Consider the following 21,489-nt stretch of genomic DNA (forward strand, 5'->3'; position numbering starts at 1 on the left):
AAGAACCTCAGGTACCAAAGGGACCACAGGAACCAGAGGAACCACGGTAACCAAAGGGACCACAGGTACCACAGGAAACTCAGGTATCAGAGCGACCACAGGTACCACAGGAACCACAGGAACCAAAGGGACCACAGGTACCAGAGGAACCACAAGAACTAAAGGGACCACAGGTACCAGAGGAACCACAGGAACCAAAGGGACCACAGGTACCAGAGGGACCTCAGATACCAAAGGTACCACAGGTACCAGAGGAACCACAGGTACCAAAGGGACCACAGGTACCAGAGGGACCTCAGGTACCAAAGTGACCACAGGTACCAGAAGAACCTCAGGGACCAAAGGGACCACAGGAACCACAGGAACCAAAGGGACCACAGGTACCAGAGGAACCTCAGGTACCAAAGGGACCACAGGTACCAGAAGAACCTCAGGTACCAAAGGGACCACAGGTACCAGAAGAACCTCAGGTACCAAAGGGACCACAGGTACCGGAGGAACCACAGTAACCAAAGGGACCACAGGTACCAGAAGAAACTCAGGTATCAGAGAGACCACAGGTACCAGAGGAACCACAGGAACCAAAGGGACCACAGGTACCAGAGGAACCACAGGAACCAAAGGGACCACAGGTACCAGAGGGACCTCAGGTACCAAAGGGACCACAGGTACCAGAAGAACCTCAGGTACCAAAGGGACCACAGGTACCAGAGGAACCACAGGAACCAAAGGGACCACAGGTACCAGAGGAACCTCAGGTACCAAAGGGACCACAGGTACCAGAAGAACCTCAGGTACCAAAGGGACCACAGGAACCAGAGGAACCACAGTAACCAAAGGGACCACAGGTACCAGAGGAAACTCAGGTACCAGAGGGACCACAGGTACCAGAGGAACCACAGTAACCAAAGGGACCACAGGTACCAGAGGAAACTCAGGTATCAGAGGGACCACAGGTACCACAGGAACCACAGGAACCAAAGGGACCACAGGTACCAGAGCAACCACAAGAACCAAAGGGACCACAGGTACCACAGGAACCACAGGAACCAAAGGGACCACAGGTACCAGAGGGACCTCAGATACCAAAGGTACCACAGGTACCAGAGGAACCACAGGTACCAAAGGGACCACAGGTACCAGAGGAATCCCAGGAATTAAAGGGATCACAGGTACCAGAAGAACCTCAGGTACCAAAGGGACCACAGGAACCAAAGGGACCACAGGTACCAGAGAGACCTCAGGTACCAGAGGAACCACAGGTACCAGAGGGACCACAGGAACCAAAGAGACCACAGGTACCAGAGGAACCACAGTAACCAAAGGGACCACAGGTACCAGAGGGACCTCAGGTACCAAAGGGACCACAGGTACCAGAGGAACCACAGGAACCAAAGGGACCACAGGTACCTCAGATACCAAAGGGACCACTGGTACCAGAAGAACCTCAGGTACCAAAGGGACCACAGGTACCGAGGAACCTCAGGTACCAAAGGGACCACAGGTACCAGAGGAATCACAGGAACCAGAAGAACCTCAGGTACCAAAGGGACCACAGGAACCAGAGGGACCACAGTAACCAAAGGGACCACAGGTACCAGAGGAAACTTAGGTATCAGAGGGACCACAGGTACCAGAGGAACCACAGGAACCAAAGGGACCACAGGTATCAGAGGGACCTCAGATACCAAAGGGACAACAGGTACCAGAGGAACCACAGGAACCAAAGGGACCACAGGTACCAGAGGGACCTCAGATACCAAAGGGACCACAGGTACCAGAGGAACCACAGGAACCAAAGGGACCACAGGTACCAGAGGGACCACAGGTACTACAAGTATCAGAGGGACCACAAGTACTACAGGTACCAGAGGGATCACAGGGACCAGATGGACCACAGGTACCAAGAGGGACTTAAAGAGATCTACAGGGATCAGAGAGATCAGAGGGTTATACATCTGGACTAACTGGTTCAACATGGGTCATGTATCTGGACAAACCGGTCTGTCTGACCTGGGTTATGTACCTGTATTAACGAGTCTGACCTGGGTGATGTTTCTGGACTAACTGGTCTGACCTGGATGATGTATCTGGACTAACTGGTCTGACCGGGGTCATGTATCCGGACTAACCGCTCCAACCTGGGCCATGTATCTGGACTAACCAATCTGAGTGATGTATCCGGACTACCCACTCCGACCGGGGCCATGTATTTGGACTAAGTGGTCTGATCTGGGTGATGTATCTGGACTAACTGGTCTGACCTGGGTGATGTATCTGGACTAAGTGGTCTAATCTGGGTGATGTATCTGGACTAACTGGTCTAATCTGGGTGATGTATCTGGACTAACTGGTCTAACCTGGATGATGTATCTGGACTAACAGGTCTAACCTGGGTGATCTATCTGGACTAACAGGTCTAATCTGGGTGATCTATCTGGACTAACCGGACCCTCAGGATGATGGCGGTCCATGTGGACCGTTTGGTTCAGGTGACCCGTCTCAGTCCGGTCACCCACTCCCCCTCCTTCCCTCCAGCTGGCAAGAAATATTGCATTCATGCCCCCCTCCCCTCCAGATTTTCCCTGGCATATGCAGCTCTTCCTGTCCCCCTCCTCTCCGTCTTCATGTGACGCACATGGGCGAGCGAGGCTGAGAGTGACTGACGGCGTGGAGAGCGAGGCTCGCTGTGATCTGGAAACACCTCCTATCATCACTCCACACCTCCACCCAGCTGTCAGTCTTCCGTCCTCCCACCGACAGCTGCACACACACCGCGGCTTTAGGGCCCCACGCTCCCAGTGTACGTCCCTGCTTCTCGATCAACCAATCACAAGGTCAGAGTCCGTCACCGTGGTAACTGATAAAAGGAGGAGCGGCTCTGCAGAGGCCCAGCTGCTCTAATTGTTTTAGTTAAGGTCACAGCAAGTCTATTTTAACCCCGTCAGACAAATTCCCATGACATCAGCCTCAGTGGGGGCGGGGCCAAGAGCACCACCACATCCAAGTAATCCAGCTGGGACAGGAACATTATTCACCTCCACCCTCCTCACCCCCAACCTCTCAGGCTGACATGACCCACACCCCAGGGGGAAAACTGAGTGGAAAACAGACGATAAGATGTTAAAAAACACGAGAATACCAGGAAGAATCAAATGCTGAAGGTTCCTGGAACCAGGTTCAACCTAAAACTGGCCTCTGTCCTTGACTTCTTCTCTGTGTCAATTTAATCTCCAAGGTGCAGCTCAGACCTGCATCAGCCGATCAGCTGGCTCCTTTCGTCTAATCTGAAGACAGATAACCAGTCTGAGGATGTCTTTAGTTCTGGGATAAAACCCTTCCTGTCTTCTTCTGTAGAAAACGCTGAAGCTCTAACCCCACATCCCCCACATCACTACTGCTCGCACTGATCCAACTATCCGTCCGGACTTTCAGCACGTAGCTGCGTCTGAGAAAACCCAGTAAAATACGTCCAAGCGCGCAGATCAATCAGACAGGACTCCCTGCAGCGAGTCACTGCACAGCATTCCTGAAAACCACAGAAAAAGTTTTCCATAGAATGACGAGATAATGCAAAGTTAGTGAAAAGCTAGATCACATTGGAGCCCTGCAACTCAAACTCTCACTTAGACACTTCATTTGAGGTTTAATTGTCATGAAAGATTAAACTGGTAGCAAATGAAAGGACATTTTCTTATCTTTTACAATTTAGAAAAGAAAATCAGTTTAATTTAAATTAAAATTTATGATGACTATTATTATTTCTAAACATGAGGTGTGATGGTGGGAGATGTGCTGTGGCTTTCTAAACATGAGGTGTGATGGTGGGAGATGTGCTGTGGCTTTCTAAACATGCGGTGTGACGGTGGGAGATGGTGTGGCTTTCTAAACATGCGGTGTGATGGTGGGAGATGTGCTGTGGCTTTCTAAACATGAGGTGTGACGGTGGGAGATGTGCTGTGGCTTTCTAAACATGAGGTGTGACGGTGGGAGATGTGCTGTGGCTTTCTAAACATGCGGTGTGACGGTGGGAGATGTGCTGTGGCTTTCTAAACATGAGGTGTGATGGTGGGAGATGTGCTGTGGCTTTCTAAACATGAGGTGTGATGGTGGGAGATGTGCTGTGGCTTTCTAAACATGAGGTGTGACGGTGGGAGATGTGCTGTGGCTTTCTAAACATGAGGTGTGACGGTGGGAGATGTGCTGTGGCTTTCTAAACATGAGGTGTGATGGTGGGAGATGTGCTGTGGCTTTCTAAACATGCGGTGTGATGGTGGGAGATGGTGTGGCTTTCTAAACATGAGGTGTGATGGTGGGAGATGTGCTGTGGCTTTCTAAACATGAGGTGTGACGGTGGGAGATGTGCTGTGGCTTTCTAAACATGCGGTGTGATGGTGGGAGATGTGCTGTGGCTTTCTAAACATGAGGTGTGACGGTGGGAGATGTGCTGTGGCTTTCTAAACATGAGGTGTGACGGTGGGAGATGGTGTGGCTTTCTAAACATGCGGTGTGATGGTGGGAGATGTGCTGTGGCTTTCTAAACATGAGGTGTGACGGTGGGAGATGTGCTGTGGCTTTCTAAACATGAGGTGTGATGGTGGGAGATGTGCTGTGGCTTTCTAAACATGCGGTGTGACGGTGGGAGATGTGCTGTGGCTTTCTAAACATGCGGTGTGACGGTGGGAGATGTGCTGTGGCTTTCTAAACATGAGGTGTGACGGTGGGAGATGGTGTGGCTTTCTAAACATGCGGTGTGACGGTGGGAGATGTGCTGTGGCTTTCTAAACATGAGGTGTGATGGTGGGAGATGTGCTGTGGCTTTCTAAACATGAGGTGTGACGGTGGGAGATGTGCTGTGGCTTTCTAAACATGAGGTGTGACGGTGGGAGATGGTGTGGCTTTCTAAACATACGGTGTGACGGTGGGAGATGTGCTGTGGCTTTCTAAACATGAGGTGTGACGGTGGGAGATGTGCTGTGGCTTTCTAAACATGAGGTGTGACGGTGGGAGATGTGCTGTGGCTTTCTAAACATGAGGTGTGATGGTGGGAGATGTGCTGTGGCTTTCTAAACATGCGGTGTGACGGTGGGAGATGTGCTGTGGCTTTCTAAACATACGGTGTGACGGTGGGAGATGTGCTGTGGCTTTCTAAACATGCGGTGTGACGGTGGGAGATGTGCTGTGGCTTTCTAAACATGAGGTGTGATGGTGGGAGATGTGCTGTGGCTTTCTAAACATGCGGTGTGACGGTGGGAGATGTGCTGTGGCTTTCTAAACATGAGGTGTGACGGTGGGAGATGGTGTGGCTTTTGGTAGCGTCTCATCGCATTGTTTACAAAAATCACTAAAACAGATCTGTAACACAGAACTGAATGGTAATCTGAACAGTTTGGAGCCCGAAACTAATTCTTTCACACAGAAACATAATTCCACGTTTAAACGAGTCACGAAGAATAAGTCAGTAGAATCATAAAAACTAGACAAAGGTCAGCAGACAGACTTCTATCTAGTTTCTAGTCTCCACTAGACAGAACGTACGTGTACAGCGCCTCCCCCTCACTCTGTCCCCATAGCAACCCGTTAAGCCGCTGACAGATTCCAACATGGCCGACCCCCAAGGTGAAACTGATGTTAAACTGAGACGTAGCAGCCTCACCTGGTCACGGTCCTCAGGTAGAGGGGGAGGGGGTGTGGCCAGCTGGCTGCCGTGCTGCTGATGCTGATGCTTCTGCTGCTGGTTGTTGTCGCGGGACGTCATCTCCACCATCCTGCGCTCCATCTGCTCCAACCGCTCCAGGATGGACATCCTGAACTGATTATCTGCAGGTGGAGAACAGGTGTGTGACACAAAGCTACTCCACAGGTGGGCCAGAATCCCGTTTACAGGTTATACCACTACAAGCTCGGACAGAAAAGCAACCCGAGCTGTAATGCTCCTACATATCCCATGATGCCTCTCTGCTGGACGAGGCGCAGCAGCTTCGACCGCAGGAGGATGACAGGATCATGAAAGACCTGAACCTCAAGACAAACATGGGACCTTCAACCAATCAGATGCTCGTCAATCATCCAAAAACTGACGTGATTGCCTGGAAAGGCCGAGGACTGTGTCGACAGCTCTAACCAGGAGGCCTCTCTTAAATAACTCTTTAAAGACAGCCTCTTAAACACACACACAGACACACACGGTGTGTCAAATGGAAACTATCTGACCGACTTCAATCACCCGGCCGCCTGGCACACTGGCTGTGTGTTCAGGAAATAAAAGCAGAGCTCCAGATATAGCCTGATACACTGTGACCTGGAGCACACACACACACACACACACACACACACACACACCAGGGACTCCCTGATAACAGCTGACGATTCCTCCTGTTACAGCTGATCTCAGCCAGCTTTCTGCACATGAATCATCAGCTGACAAAACACCACAAACCCAGAAAAAACAAGACAGACGTCTCCACGGAGAAGGTGGAGGTCATACAGCCGGCGTGGTGCCCTGCAAACAAACTTTATATACAGTACCTGAAACAGATTACATTAGCTGTTACCATGACAACACATACAAAGTTAGAAGGGGCAATCCTACCGACACCATCCTGCTGCTGAGTCCTGTCCATCTTCTGTCTGAGAGCTCAGACTGAGCGCGCTCAGTGAGCTGTGATGTCACAGGATAAGTCAACACTCAACATGTGCACCAACACACACGCTGACACACACACACGGTGACAGGAAGCAGACTGAGTGGCCGAGCAAGGATCAGATCAAGTTAAAGACAGGAAGAGAGAGAGAGAGAGAGAGAGAGAGAGACTGCAGGCTGAATGTCCAAACACAGCAGCAAGGCATGCTGGGACATCCTCAGAGAGGGAGGAGGATCAACTGGCTATGTGACGGTCCAGAGAGAGACAGGCAGAGCGAACCAACACGGAGTCCAAGACCGCTTCAACACCAACCTGGGAACGCTTCAATACCGACCCAAGACTGCTTCAATACCGACCCGAGACCGCTTCAACACCAACCTGAGATTGCTTCAATACCGACCCAAGACTGCTTCAACACCAACCTGAGACCGCTTCAACACCAACCTGGGAACGATTCAACACCAACCTGGGAACGCTTCAATACCGACCCAAGACTGCTTCAATACCGACCCAAGACCGCTTCAACACCAACCTGGGAACGCTTCAATACCGACCCGAGACTGCTTCAATACCCACCTGAGATTGCTTCAATACCGACCCAAGACTGCTTCAACACCAACCTGAGACCGCTTCAACACCAACCTGGGAACGATTCAACACCAACCTGGGAACGCTTCAATACCGACCCAAGACTGCTTCAACACCAACCTGAGACCGCTTCAACACCAACCTGGGAATGCTTCAATACCGAGCCAAGAACGCTTCAATACCGACCCAAGACTGCTTCAATACCGACCCAAGACCGCTTCAATACCGACCCGAGACCGCTTCAATACCGACCCGAGAACGCTTCAATGCCGACCTGGGAACGCTTCAATACCGACCCAAGCCCGCTTCAATACCGACCCAAGACTGCTTCAATACCGACCCGAGACCGCTTCAACACCAACCTGGGAACGCTTCAATACCGACCCGAGACTGCTTCAATACCCACCTGAGATTGCTTCAATACCGACCCAAGACTGCTTCAACACCAACCTGAGACAGCTTCAATACCAACCAGAGACCGCTTCAATACCTACCTGAGACCACTTCAACAACAACCTGAGAACGATTCAATACCGACCCAAAACCGCTTCATTACCGACCTGAGACTGAGTCAATACAGACCCAATACTGCTTAAATACCATGCTAGGACCGCTTCAATACCAAACTGAGAACGATTCAATAACAAGCCGAGACTGCTTCAATCCTGACCCAAGACCTCTTCAATGACAGCCTGAAAACAATTCAATACCGGCCTAAGACCGTTTCGATGCAGAGCCAAGACCGATTCAATACCGACCCGAGAGCGCTTCATTACCAAGCCAGAACCATTTAAAACCAGACTGAGAGTGATTCAATACGGAGCGGAGACCGATTCAATACTGACCTGAGACTGCTTCAATACAGACCAGAGGATGGTTCAATACCGACCCAAGACCTGATTCAATACCAAGCCAAGACCGCTTCAATACCAAGCAAAGACCACTTCAATACCAACCTGAGAACGATTCAACACCAAGCTGAGACCTCTTCAATACCAAGCCAAGACCTATTCAATACTGAGTCAAGACCGCACCAATACTGACCTGAGACCGCTTCAATACCCAACCAAGACCGCTTCAATACCAACCCAAGGCCACTTCAATACCAACCTGAGAGCAATTTAATACCGACCTGAGACCGCTTCAATAACCATCTGAGAATAATTCAAAACCGAATTGAGACCACTCCAATACCAACCCGAGACCTGATTCAATACCAACCCAAGGCCACTTCAATACCTACCTGAGACCGATTCGATACCGACCTAAGACCGCTTCAATACCGACCTGAGACCTGATTCAATACCGACCCAAGTCCTGATTCAATACTGAACCAAGACCAGTTTCATTACCGACCCAACACCAATTCAGTACCAACCCAAGAGTAAGGGTAAGACTGACTTAAAACTGATCCGAAATCAATCCAAGACCTGGTCATGATGATTAACACAAGACCAATCCAAAACCGAATCCGAGACCCAAAACTGAATTCAAGACCAAACCAAAAACAGACTGACCATCCAGAGAGAGCCAGTCCAGCTGAGAGCTCGGCAGAGAGCTGGCGTTCCTTGCTCGGTACTCGAACAGAACTGACGAGGAAACCGAACCTCCGGACTCCAGGACCTGGAGACACACCAGACCGGCCTCGTGGGCTGAAAGACAGGAGACAGAAAAATCAGAGATAAGTTAAATTGAGGGAAACAGCGCTGGGTTTGATGTCAAACATTTCTTTTCTTTAGCTCTGACTGAGATCCTTCCGCTCATCTGACGATATTAACAGGCTGCATGGGCTGTCCAGCCTGATGTGTTGGTACTATATCACCTAAAGGATTGGAACACCCTCCAAATCACTGAATCCACTGCACTGTAGGGTGCACCTGGTAGCACATGGAGGAAAAAAGTTTGCTGAAGGTGGGGGTTCTGGTGTGTCGGTATGGGATGTAACAGCTCGGTACGATACGGCTCGGTATAGTATGGAACAGCTCAGTGTGGTACGCGACAGCGCAGTATGGGATAGGACAGCGCAGTACGGGACGGCTCATTATCAGATGGGACGGCTCAGTACAGAAAGGGACAGCTCAGTATGGGATGAGACAACAGTATGGGATGGGACAGCGCAGTACGGGACGGCTCAGTATAAGATGGGACAGCGCAGTACAGGAAGGGACAGCTCAGTATGGGATAGGACAGCGCAGTACGGGACGGCTCAGTATAAGATGGGACGGCTCAGTATGGGATAGGACAGCACAGTACGGGACGGCTCATTATAAGATGGGAGGGCCCGGTACAGGAAGGGACGGCTCATTATAAGATGGGAGGGCCCGGTACAGGAAGGGACGGCTCATTATAAGATGGGAGGGCCCGGTACAGGAAGGGACGGCTCATTATAAGATGGGACGGCTCAGTATGGGATAGGACAGCACAGTACGGGACGGCTCAGTATAAGATGGGACGGCTCAGTATGGGATAGGACAGCACAGTACGGGACGGCTCATTATAAGATGGGAGGGCCCGGTACAGGAAGGGACGGCTCATTATAAGATGGGAGGGCCCGGTACAGGAAGGGACGGCTCATTATAAGATGGGAGGGCCCGGTACAGGAAGGGACGGCTCATTATAAGATGGGACGGCTCGGTACAGGAAGGGACAGCTCCGTATGGGATAGGACAGCGCAGTACGGGATGGCTCATTATAAGATGGGACGGCTCAGTATAAGATGGGACGGCTCAGTACAGGAAGGGACAGCTCAGTATGGGATGGGACAGCGCAGTACGGGACGGCTCAGTACAGGAAGGGACACCTCAGTATGGGATGGGACAGCGCAGTACGGGACGGCTCAGTATAAGATGGGACGGCTCAGTACAGGAAGGGACAGCTCAGTATGGGATGGGACAGCGCAGTACGGGACGGCTCATTATAAGATGGGAGGGCCCGGTACAGGAAGGGACAGCTCAGTATGGGATGGGACAACAGTATGGGATGGGACGGCTCAGTATGGGATGGGACGGCTTGGTACGGGACGGGACGGCTTGGTACGGGACGGCTCAGTATGGGATGGGACGGCTCGGTACGGGATGGGACGGCTCGGTACGATGAGGCTCGGTATAGTATGGAACAGCTCTGTGTGGTACGCGACAGCTTAGTATGGGATGGGACGGCTCAGTATGGGATGGGACGGCTCGGTACGGGATGGGACGGCTTGGTACGGGACGGCTTAGTATGGGATGGGACGGCTTGGTACGGGACGGCTCAGTATGGGATGGGATGGCTCGGTACGATGCGGCTCGGTATAGTATGGAACAGCTCTGTGTGGTACGCGACAGCTTAGTATGGGATGGGACGGCTTGGTACGGGACGGCTCAGTATGGGATGGGACGGCTTGGTACGGGACGGCTTAGTATGGGATGGGGTGGCTCGGTACGATGCGGCTCGGTATAGTATGGAACAGCTCTGTGTGGTACGCGACAGCTTAGTATGGGATGGGATGGCTCAGTATGGGATGGGACGGCTCGGTACAGGATGGGACGGCTTGGTACGGGACGGCTTAGTATGGGATGGGACGGCTCGGTACGGGACGGCTTAGTATGGGATTTGACGGCTCGGTACAGGATGGGACGGCTTGGTACGGGACGGCTTAGTATGGGATGGGACGGCTCGGTACGGGATGGGACGGCTTGGTACGGGACGGCTTAGTATGGGATGGGACGGCTCGGTACGGGATGGGACGGCTTGGTACGGGACGGCTTAGTATGGGATGGGACGGCTTGGTACGGGACGGCTTAGTATGGGATTTGACGGCTCGGTACGGGATGGGACGGCTTGGTACGGGACGGCTTAGTATGGAATGGGACGGCTTGGTACGGGACGGCTTAGTATGGGATGGGACGGCTTGGTACGGGACGGCTTAGTATGGGATTTGACGGCTCGGTACGGGATGGGACGGCTTGGTACGGGACGGCTTAGTATGGAATGGGACGGCTCGGTACGGGATGGGACAGCTTGGTACGGGATGGGACGGCTTGGTACGGGACGGCTCAGTATGGGATGGGACGGCTTGGTACGGGACGGCTTAGTATGGGATTTGACGGCTCGGTACGGGACGGGACGGCTTGGTACGGGACGGCTTAGTATGGGATGGGACGGCTTGGTACGGGACGGCTCAGTATGGGATGGGACGGCTTGGTACGGGACGGCTTAGTATGGAATGGGACGGCTCGGTACGGGATGGGACAGCTCGGTACGGGACGGCTTAGTATGGGATGGACTCCTCCCGCATGGATTAAACCACTATGAGATGTGGTCTGGAAAAGTTGTGGAAGCCTTCAGCTCCTGGCCAACATTGGATCTGGTTTGTCCTCAGATCTCTTTGGGTTTATATCTGGTAGCTCTGTCGTTAAAGCAGGTTCTGGTACTGTGGGTCCAGGTTCCAGGACCTGCTGGGAAATGAACTCTCCAGAAAGCTCTGTCAGGAGAAGGAAGCATGAAGTTCTATAACGGGTCCGGGTAGAAGGCTGTCCAGACTCTAGACTTGAAAAAACTCAGTGGACCAGCCGAGGAGGTCCCTGCTCAGATCATCACTGATGGAGGAAACTTCCCTCTGCCAGTTTCCACATCAGCAGCTAACACTAAGTCTGCCTGTTCCCACATTAGCAGCTAACACTAAGTCTGCCAGTTTCCACATCAGCAGCTAACACTAAGTCTGCCAGTTCCCACGTCAGCAGCTAACACTAAGTCTGCCAGTTCCCACGTTAGCAGCTAACACTAAGTCTGCCAGTTTCCACATCAGCAGCTAACACTAAGTCTGCCAGTTTCCACATCAGCAGCTAACACTAAGTCTGCCAGTTCCCACGTTAGCAGCTAACACTAAGTCTGCCAGTTTCCACATCAGCAGCTAACACTAAGTCTGCCGGTTCCCACGTTAGCAGCTAACACTAAGTCTGCCAGGTCCCACATTAGCAGCTAACACTAAGTCTGCAAGGTCCCACATTAGCAGCTAACACTAAGTCTGCCAGTTCCCACATTAGCAGCTAACACTAAGTCTGCCAGTTCCAACATTAGCAGCTAACACTAAGTCTGCCGGTTCCCACATAAGCAGCTAACACTAAGTCTGCCAGGTCCCACATTAGCAGCTAACACTAAGTCTGCCAGGTCCCACATTAGCAGCTAACACTAAGTCTGCCAGTTCCCACATTAGCAGCTAACACTAAGTCTGCCGGTTCCCACGTTAGCAGCTAACACTAAGTCTGCCAGTTCCAACATTAGCAGCTAACACTAAGTCTGCCGGTTCCCACATAAGCAGCTAACACTAAGTCTGCCAGTTCCCACGTTAGCAGCTAACACTAAGTCTGCATGTAACAGCTCGGTACGATACGGCTCGGTATAGTATGGAACAGCTCAGTGTGGTACGCGACAGCGCAGTATGGGATAGGACAGCGCAGTACGGGACGGCTCATTATAAGATGGGACGGCTCAGTACAGAAAGGGACAGCTCAGTATGGGATGAGACAACAGTATGGGATGGGACAGCGCAGTACGGGACGGCTCATTATAAGATGGGACGGCTCAGTATAAGATGGGACAGCGCAGTACGGGACGGCTCAGTATAAGATGGGACGGCTCAGTATGGGATAGGACAGCACAGTACGGGACGGCTCATTATAAGATGGGAGGGCCCGGTACAGGAAGGGACGGCTCATTATAAGATGGGAGGGCCCGGTACAGGAAGGGACGGCTCATTATAAGATGGGAGGGCCCGGTACAGGAAGGGACGGCTCATTATAAGATGGGACGGCTCAGTATGGGATAGGACAGCACAGTACGGGACGGCTCAGTATAAGATGGGACGGCTCAGTATGGGATAGGACAGCACAGTACGGGACGGCTCATTATAAGATGGGAGGGCCCGGTACAGGAAGGGACGGCTCATTATAAGATGGGAGGGCCCGGTACAGGAAGGGACGGCTCATTATAAGATGGGAGGGCCCGGTACAGGAAGGGACGGCTCATTATAAGATGGGACGGCTCGGTACAGAAAGGGACAGCTCCGTATGGGATAGGACAGCGCAGTACGGGACGGCTCATTATAAGATGGGACGGCTCAGTATGGGTAAGGGAATTTAGGCCGTTTTTGGCACTTTCCCTTATAAAATGAATGGACTTTTCCAAGCCGTGTACGGGTTTGTCCACGGAACGGAGACAAATCGATTTGTCATCGTGCTCGTGTACACTTTTTGGCGTTTTCGGGACACGTCCCTGACTCGTGGACAGATCAATAGGGGGCGACAGAGCTCCACGGTGACGCGAACTGGAATTTGTGTACGCGGTCAATGATTCCTGTCCCTGGACTGGAGTTTGTGTCCACGGTCAATGACCCGAGACCCCCGAGCGTCCTCGAACTGCAATACGCGTACACGAGCAATGATTTCATGTCCCCGATGTGGAATATGCGTACACGACCTGTAATTGAGACCCCAGACCCCTGGCTTTTGATCAGGGGGTCCACGAACTGGAATTAGTGTACACGTGCAATGATTTCGTGTCCCCGATGTGGAATATGCGTACACGACCTGTAACGGAGACCCCAGACCCCTGGCTTTTGATCAGGGGGTCCACGAACTGGAATTAGTGTACACGTGCAATGATTTCGCGTCCCCGAAGTGGAATATGCGTACACGACCTGCAATCGAGACCCCAGACCCCCGGCTTTTGATGGGTGGGGTCCCGGGGAGGGGTCCGGGTGTCCACGAACTGGAATTTGTGTACACGTGCAATGATTTCATGTCCCCGATGTGGAATATGCGTACACGACCTGTAATCGAGACCCCAGACCCCCGGCTTTTGATGGGAGGGGTCCCGGGGAGGGGTCCGGGTGTCCACGAACTGGAATTTGTGTACGCGAACTGTAAAGGTAGCCCGGGACCCCCGGCTTTTGATGGGAGGGGTCCGGGGGAGGTGCGGGGAGGGGTCCGGGTGTCCACGAACTGGAATTTCTGTCCGCGAACTGGAATTTCTGTCCACGAACTGGAACTGTTGCCCGGGACCCTCGGTTGTCCACGGGGAGGGGTCCGGGTGTCCACGAACTGGAATTTCTGTCCGCGAACTGGAATTTCTGTCCGCGAACTGGAACTGTTGCCCGGGACCCTCGGTTGTCCACGGGGAGGGGTCCGGGTGTCCACGAACTGGAATTTCTGTCCGCGAACAGGAATTTCTGTCAAGCGAACTGGAACTGTTGCCCGGGACCCTCGGTTGTCCACGGGGAGGGGTCCGGGTGTCCACGAACTGGAATTTCTGTCCGCGAACTGGAATTTCTGTCCGCGAACTGGAACTGTTGCCCGGGACCCTCGGTTGTCCACGGGGAGGGGTCCGGGTGTCCACGAACTGGAATTTCTGTCCGCGAACTGGAATTTCTGTCCACGAACTGGAACTGTTGCCCGGGACCCTCGGTTGTGGGCGGGAGGGGTCCGGCTGTCCACGAACTGGAATTTGTGTACGCGAGGTGACATTTTGCCCAAAAGTGCTCCGATCGGGCCGGCGTTCGCAGGGCACCCTCCGGGGAACGCTGAGAGCGCCCCCTAGCGACGGCAGCTCGATCCGAGCAACTTTTGGCCAAAAGTGGTCCGGGGTCCCGTTTGACCTGGGATTCCTGTTCGGGCCACCCCCCCGATGCTGCCTACCAAACGCCAGCCCCCCCGGACCTTCTCAACCGGAGAAACGGGCGTCGGAAGAAGAGAAAAGGCGTACGCGAGCAATGCATTTAGTAAGGGAAACGAAGCTTTGAACCTGCGTATTTCGGGGCCCCTCGGTCCCAGACGTCTGGAACCACCTCAGATCGCTTGACACGGGCTCCTGCTACCACCGGGAGGCCCTTTGGAGCCCAAAAAAAATGCGGGGCAAAGGGGCACCCCGGGGCACCCCGAGCCAAAAATGCGCCAACCAGTGCGCATCTGTCGTCCCGAGGTCCCCAGGCGATTTGGGGTGGTTTCGACCCTCGGGGCCCGAGATGGGGGGCGTCAAAAATCTGCCCCTCCGAATCCCCTCCTAATCACAGATTCAATGCAGCTTGCACTGTTTAATTGATTTGACCTTTCACCTACTTAACAATTAAGGCCATAACTTTTCGGTTCTCGGTCCGATCGGGGTCAAACTGGACAGGGGTCATCGGGGGGGCGTGCCGAGCGGGCCGCCGTTGCCGCGGCGACGCTAGCACGCTCGGAAAAGGAAGTAGCCTCGGGGAGGGTTTGGGGCCCCCAGCTCTGGGATTCTGACAGGGGACTTGGAGAAAGGGCCAGCGGTCCAAATTTGGTGAAAATTGGACAAAATTTGTCCAAAAAAATAAGCGTCCACGTCCAATGCATTTCCCATTGACGGTACCCTACCGACAACGCCCATTCATTATTATGGACACGTGGACGGCCTCCCGCGGGCACGCCGTGCGTCGCAGCGGCCCGGGGACGCCTGGAACGCGTGCGGGGCGGCCCCCCGAACAACATATCGAGCCCGCGTCGCAGCGCGACGCGCCGAAAAATTTTTGCCCCCCTCTCAAAAACTTTCCAAAAAATCCTCTCAGACTCTTAGAGCGGAAGAAGCCCTGAGGTTTTTTAGGGTGAAAAGGGGGGAGGAATTTTTTCGGGGGCGCTGTGCGCCCCGAAACTTTCAGGAATTGTAGAGGAGGCCCAGGCGCACGCCCACGCCGAATCTGGGGCCTCTCGGACCCTCGGGGGCCGCGCAGGACCCCCGAAACCGCTCCATTGTAATCCCATGGACGACTAGGGTCGCCCCCGTGCCGGGGTCGTACGCGGCCCTCGAAGGGGCTAGAGACCCCAAACTCGGGTCAGTAATCCCTAAGGACATGCCCTACGACTGTGCGTTGGGAGGGTGAAGCTAACTCGTGCGTGCGCCGAGCGCCAGCCTGTTTCTCACTCCAGAAAACAGGCCTCAGGCCTCCATGTTAAAGTATGGCAGGAAACACACATCTAAATATCTGGGCCCGGGAAGGGGCTAGAGACCCCAAACTCGGGTCACTAATCCCCGGGGACATGCCCTACAAGGGTGCGTTGGGAGGGTGACGCCAAATCGTTTGTGCGCCGAACGCCAGCCCGTTTCTCACTGCAGAAAACAGGCCTCAGGCCTCCATGTTAAAGTATGGGAGGAAAAACACACATCTAAATATCTGGGCCTGGGAAGGGTCTGGAGACCCCAAACTCGGGTCAGTAATACCTAAGGACATGCCCTACAAGGGTGCGTTGGAAGGGTGAAGCTAACTCGTGCGTGCGCCGAACGCCAGCCCGTTTCTCACTGCAGAAAACAGGCCTCCATAGGCCTCCATGTTAAAGTATGGGAGGAAAAACACACATCTAAATATCTGGGCCCGGGAAGGGTCTGGAGACCCCAAACTCGGGTCAGTAATACCTAAGGACATGCCCTACGAGGGTGCGTTGGGAGGGTGACGCCAAATCATTCGTGCGCCGAACGCCAGCCCGTTTCTCACTGCAGAAAACAGGCCTCCATGTTAAAGTATGGGAGGAAACACACATCTAAATATCTGGGCCCAGGAAGGGTCTGGAGACCCCAAACTCGGGTCACTAAACCCTAAGGACATGCCCTACGAGTGTGCGTTGGGAGGGTGAAGCTAACTCGTGCGTGCGCAACGCGCCAGGCTTCCACACACATGTAAACAACATGGCCGCCAATGGAAACTGACCTCAAAGTGTTGCAAGTTTTAAAACACTTTGACTTTGTTTCATCACCACCCACGTGTTCCCAAGGCCCCCAGGAACCCCTCATTGAAATCCCAGGTCTCTAGCATTAAAAATGACCGAGCTAGGCCAGTTTGAAAATCTGCGTCCACGACTAATACCTTGACATTGGGACTCAGGTGCAGGTCGAGTACAGGGGCTATAACTGGGGCATTTATGAAGATATCGGGCTGAAACTCATACCACACGCTCAGGGGACTCCCCTGAGTCCACCCAGCGAGTTTCAGCCTCCTGGGACCATGTGTGACCAAGTTACAGCCCGTGTCCACCACCTGGAATTGGAACCCAATGTCCAGTTCCAGGTGGTGGACACGGGCTGTAACTCGGTCATCTTTTAAGATATCGGGCTGAAACTCATACCACACACTCAGTGGACGTATCCTGAGTCCACCCTAGCGAGTTTCAGCCTCCTGGGACCATGTGTGACCGAGTTATAGCCCGTGTCCACCACCTGGAATTGGAACCCAATGTCCAGTTCCAGGTGGTGGACACGGGCTGTAACTCGGTCATCTTTTAAGATATCGAGCTGAAACTCATACCACACACTCAGTGGACTCTCCTGAGTCGACCCAGCAAGTTTCAGCCTCCTGGGACCATGTGTGACCGAGTTACAGCCCGTGTCCACCACCTGGAATTGGAACCCAATGTCCAGTTCCAGGTGGTGGACACGGGCTGTAACTCGGTCATCTTTTAAGATATCGGGCTGAAACTCATACCACACACTCAGTGGACTCTCCTGAGTCGACCCAGCAAGTTTCAGCCTCCTGGGACCATGTGTGACCGAGTTACAGCCCGTGTCCACCACCTGGAATTGGAACCCAATGTCCAGTTCCAGGTGGTGGACACGGGCTGTAACTCGGTCATCTTTTAAGATATCGGGCTGAAACTCATACCACACACTCAGGGGACGTAGATGAGCCCCCCCAGCGAGTTTCAGCCTCCTGGGACCATGTTTGACCGAGTTATAGCCCGTGTCCACCACCTGGAATTGGAACCCAATGTCCAGTTCCAGGTGGTGGACACGGGCTGTAACTCGGTCATTTATGAAGATATCGGGCTGAAACTCATACCACACACTCAGTGGACTCCCCTGAGTCCACCTAGCGAGTTTCAGCCTCCTGGGACCATGTGTGACCGAGTTACAGCCCGTGTCCACCACCTGGAATTGGAACCCAATGTTCAGTTCCAGGTGGTGGACACGGGCTGTAACTCGGTCATTTATGAAGATATCGTGCTGAAACTCATACCACACACTCAGTGGACTCCCCTGAGTCCACCTAGCGAGTTTCAGCCTCCTGGGACCATGTGTGACCGAGTTACAGCCCGTGTCCACCACCTGGAATTGGAACCCAATGTTCAGTTCCAGGTGGTGGACACGGGCTGTAACTCGGTCATCTTTTAAGATATCGGGCTGAAACTCATACCACACACTCAGTGGACTCCCCTGAGTCCACCTAGCGAGTTTCAGCCCACCAGGACCACGTTGGACCCAGTTCTGGCCTCTGTCCTCCACCTGGAACCGGACCTCAATGTTAAAGTATTAGCAGAGTACACAAGGCCATAACTTCCCCAAATCTGAACCAAAATGGATGAAAATTAATATTTGGGGTCCTTGAACTATTACCAACAGGTGTGTGAAGTTTGGTGAGGATCAGACCAGCAGAAAAAGATCGTTAAATGCACTTTGGAGATGACTTTAATGCAAGATGGAGGCCGTCACGTTCGATCAAATAAATAAATTTCTCCTGGACAGAAATGGATGAAACTCCAGATTTATGTTCCCAAACCCCCCGTGCTTGTGTGACACTGATTTCAGCTCGATCCGTGGAGATATGAGCCGGTTCTGGCCCGTGTCCTCCACCTGGAACTGCACATTGGCTTACAGTTCCAGGTGGAGGACACGGGCTGTAACTCGGTCATCTTTTAAGATATCGGGCTGAAACTGATATCACACACTCAGGGGACTCCCCTTAGTCCACCTAGTGAGTTTCAGCCTCCTGGGACCATGTTTGACCAAGTTACAGCCCCTGTCCTCCACCTGGAATTGGACATTGGCTTACAGTTCCAGGTGGAGGACACGGGCTGTAACTCGGTCAGACTTTGTCCCAGGGGGCTGAAACTTACTAGGGGGGCTCATGTACGTCCCCTGACTGTATGATATCAGTTTCAGCACGATATCTTAAAAGATGACCCAGTTCTGGCCTCTGTCCTCCACCTGGAACCGGACCTCAATGTTAAAGTATTAGCAGAGTACACATTGACTTCAATAGGCCATAACTTCCCCAAATCTGAACCAAAATGGATGAAAATTAATATTCGGGGTCCTTGTACCATTCCCAACAAGTGTGTGCCTCGGGGGCTCGATCAGACAAGCAGAAAAAGATCGCCAAACTGTACTTTGGAACTTGTCTTTATTTAAACATGGTGTCCGTCACGTTTGAGCTCAGAACTGGACTTATACTGGACAGAAATGGATGAAACTCCAGATTTATGTTCCCAAACCCCCCGTGCTTGTGTCACACTGATTTCAGCTCGATCCGTGGAGAAATGAGCCGGTTCTGGCCCGTGTCCTCCACCTGGAACTGCACATTGGCTTACAGTTCCAGGTGGAGGACACGGGCTGTAACTCGGTCATTTATGAAGATATCGGGCTGAAACTGATATCACACACTCAGGGGACGTACATGAGCCCCCCCAGCGAGTTTCAGCCTCCTGGGACCATGTTTGACCGAGTTACAGCCCGTGTCCTCCACCTGGAATTGCACATTGGCTTACAGTTCCACGTGGAGGACACGGGCTGTAACTCGGTCAAACATGGTCCCAGGAGGCTGAAACTTGATAGGCTGACTCAGTTGAGACCCCTGAGTGTGTGATATCAATATCAGCTCGATCCGTGCAGAAATGCCTGCGCTGTGGTCTCTGAAGCGGGCCCGAGCATTCCTCAGCCTTCTACCCGCTGCACAGTGCTCTGATGCCGGCCAGCCTCCTCCGCTGGTCCCCGGTCGACCAAGTCGGGCTTGTAACGGCAAAACCGCCGGTCAGAAAATTATGACAAAAATGACAGGCCTTCCCCAACATCCAAAGAGTCTGTCACACCGATTTCAGCTCGATCCGTGCAGAAATGCCTGCGCTGTGGTCTCTGAAGCGGGCCCGAGCGTTCCTCAGCCTTCTACCCGCTGCACAGTGCTCTCATGCCGGCCAGCCTCCTCCGCTGGTCCCCGGTCGACCAAGTCGGGCTTGTAACGGCAAAACCGCCGGTCAGAAAATTATGACAAAAATGACAGGCCTTCCCCAACATCCAAAGAGTCTGTCACACCGATTTCAGCTCGATCCGTGCAGAAATGCCTGCGCTGTGGTCTCTGAAGCGGGCCCGAGCGTTCCTCAGCCTTCTAGCCGCTGCACAGTGCTCTCATGCCGGCCAGCCTCCTCCGCTGGTCCCCGGTCGACCAAGTCGGGCTTGTAACGGCAAAACCGCCGGTCAGAAAATTATGACAAAAATGACAGGCCTTCCCCAACATCCAAAGAGTCTGTCACACCGATTTCAGCTCGATCCGTGCAGAAATGCCTGCGCTGTGGTCTCTGAAGCGGGCCCGAGCGTTCCTCAGCCTTCTAGCCGCTGCAGAGCGTTCAGATGCCGGCCAGCGTCTTCCGCTGGTCCCCGGTCGACCAAGTCGGGCTAATAACGGAAAAACCGCCAGTCAGAAAATTCTGAAAACTTTCACACATGTTCCCCAACATCCAAAGAGTGTGTCACACCGATTTCAGCTCGATCCGTTCGGAAATGCCTGCGCTGTGGCCTCCGGACGCGGTCCCGAGCGTTCCACAGCCTTCTAGCCGCTGCACAGTGCTCTGATGCCGGCCAGCCTCCTCCGCTGGTCCCCGGTCGACCAAGTCGGGCTTGTAACGGCAAAACCGCCGGTCAGAAAATTATGAAAAAAATGACAGGCCTTCCCCAACATACAAAGAGTCTGTCACACCGATTTCAGCTCGATCTGTCCAGAAATGACCGAGTTATAGCCGCTGTCCACCAACTCCACCTGACGTTTTAACGCAAAGTCTCACCCGTGTACAAGAGGTCATAACTTCCCCAAATATGCTCCGAAATGGATGGGAATTAATATTTAAGGTCCTCGTTGAAGGCCAAACAAGTGCTCCAAGTTTGAAACAAATCGGACAAAGTACAGTCCAGTTATGACACTTTGAAACAGGTGTACACGTCTGATACTTGCCATTCAAACTCAGGTCGAGTTCAAGGACACGATTATAACTCGGCCGTACGTGCACGTAGAAAGCTGAAACTCCAGATTCAGACTCCTGGAGGTCCACTCACACGGCCACACTGATTTCATACCGATCTGTCCAGAAATGACCGAGTTATAGCCGCTGTCCACCAACTCGACCTGACGTTTAAATGTAAAGTCCCACCCGTGTACAAGAGGTCATAACTTCCCCAAACATGATCCGAAATGGATGGGAATTAATATTTGGGGTCCTTGAACCAT

At 53.0% G+C, this 21,489-nt stretch overlaps 1 protein-coding gene across 1 annotated transcript in view; it reads right to left on the reverse strand.

Annotated features, from left to right (window-relative positions):
* The window catches only part of camta2 (calmodulin binding transcription activator 2), a 58,016-nt gene that overhangs the window by 15,630 nt on the left and 20,897 nt on the right, over nucleotides 1-21,489 (reverse strand). Inside the window, exons 12-13 of the mRNA XM_041985967.1 lie at nucleotides 8,750-8,918; nucleotides 5,657-5,820 (exon numbers count right to left, since the gene is read on the reverse strand). Of these exons, the coding sequence (XP_041841901.1) occupies nucleotides 5,657-5,820; nucleotides 8,750-8,918 (333 nt within the window). The remainder of the gene's footprint in view (nucleotides 1-5,656; nucleotides 5,821-8,749; nucleotides 8,919-21,489) is intronic.

The sequence above is a fragment of the Melanotaenia boesemani genome, chromosome 5, assembly GCF_017639745.1.
Source record: "Melanotaenia boesemani isolate fMelBoe1 chromosome 5, fMelBoe1.pri, whole genome shotgun sequence".
NCBI classification, from domain to species: domain Eukaryota; kingdom Metazoa; phylum Chordata; class Actinopteri; order Atheriniformes; family Melanotaeniidae; genus Melanotaenia; species Melanotaenia boesemani.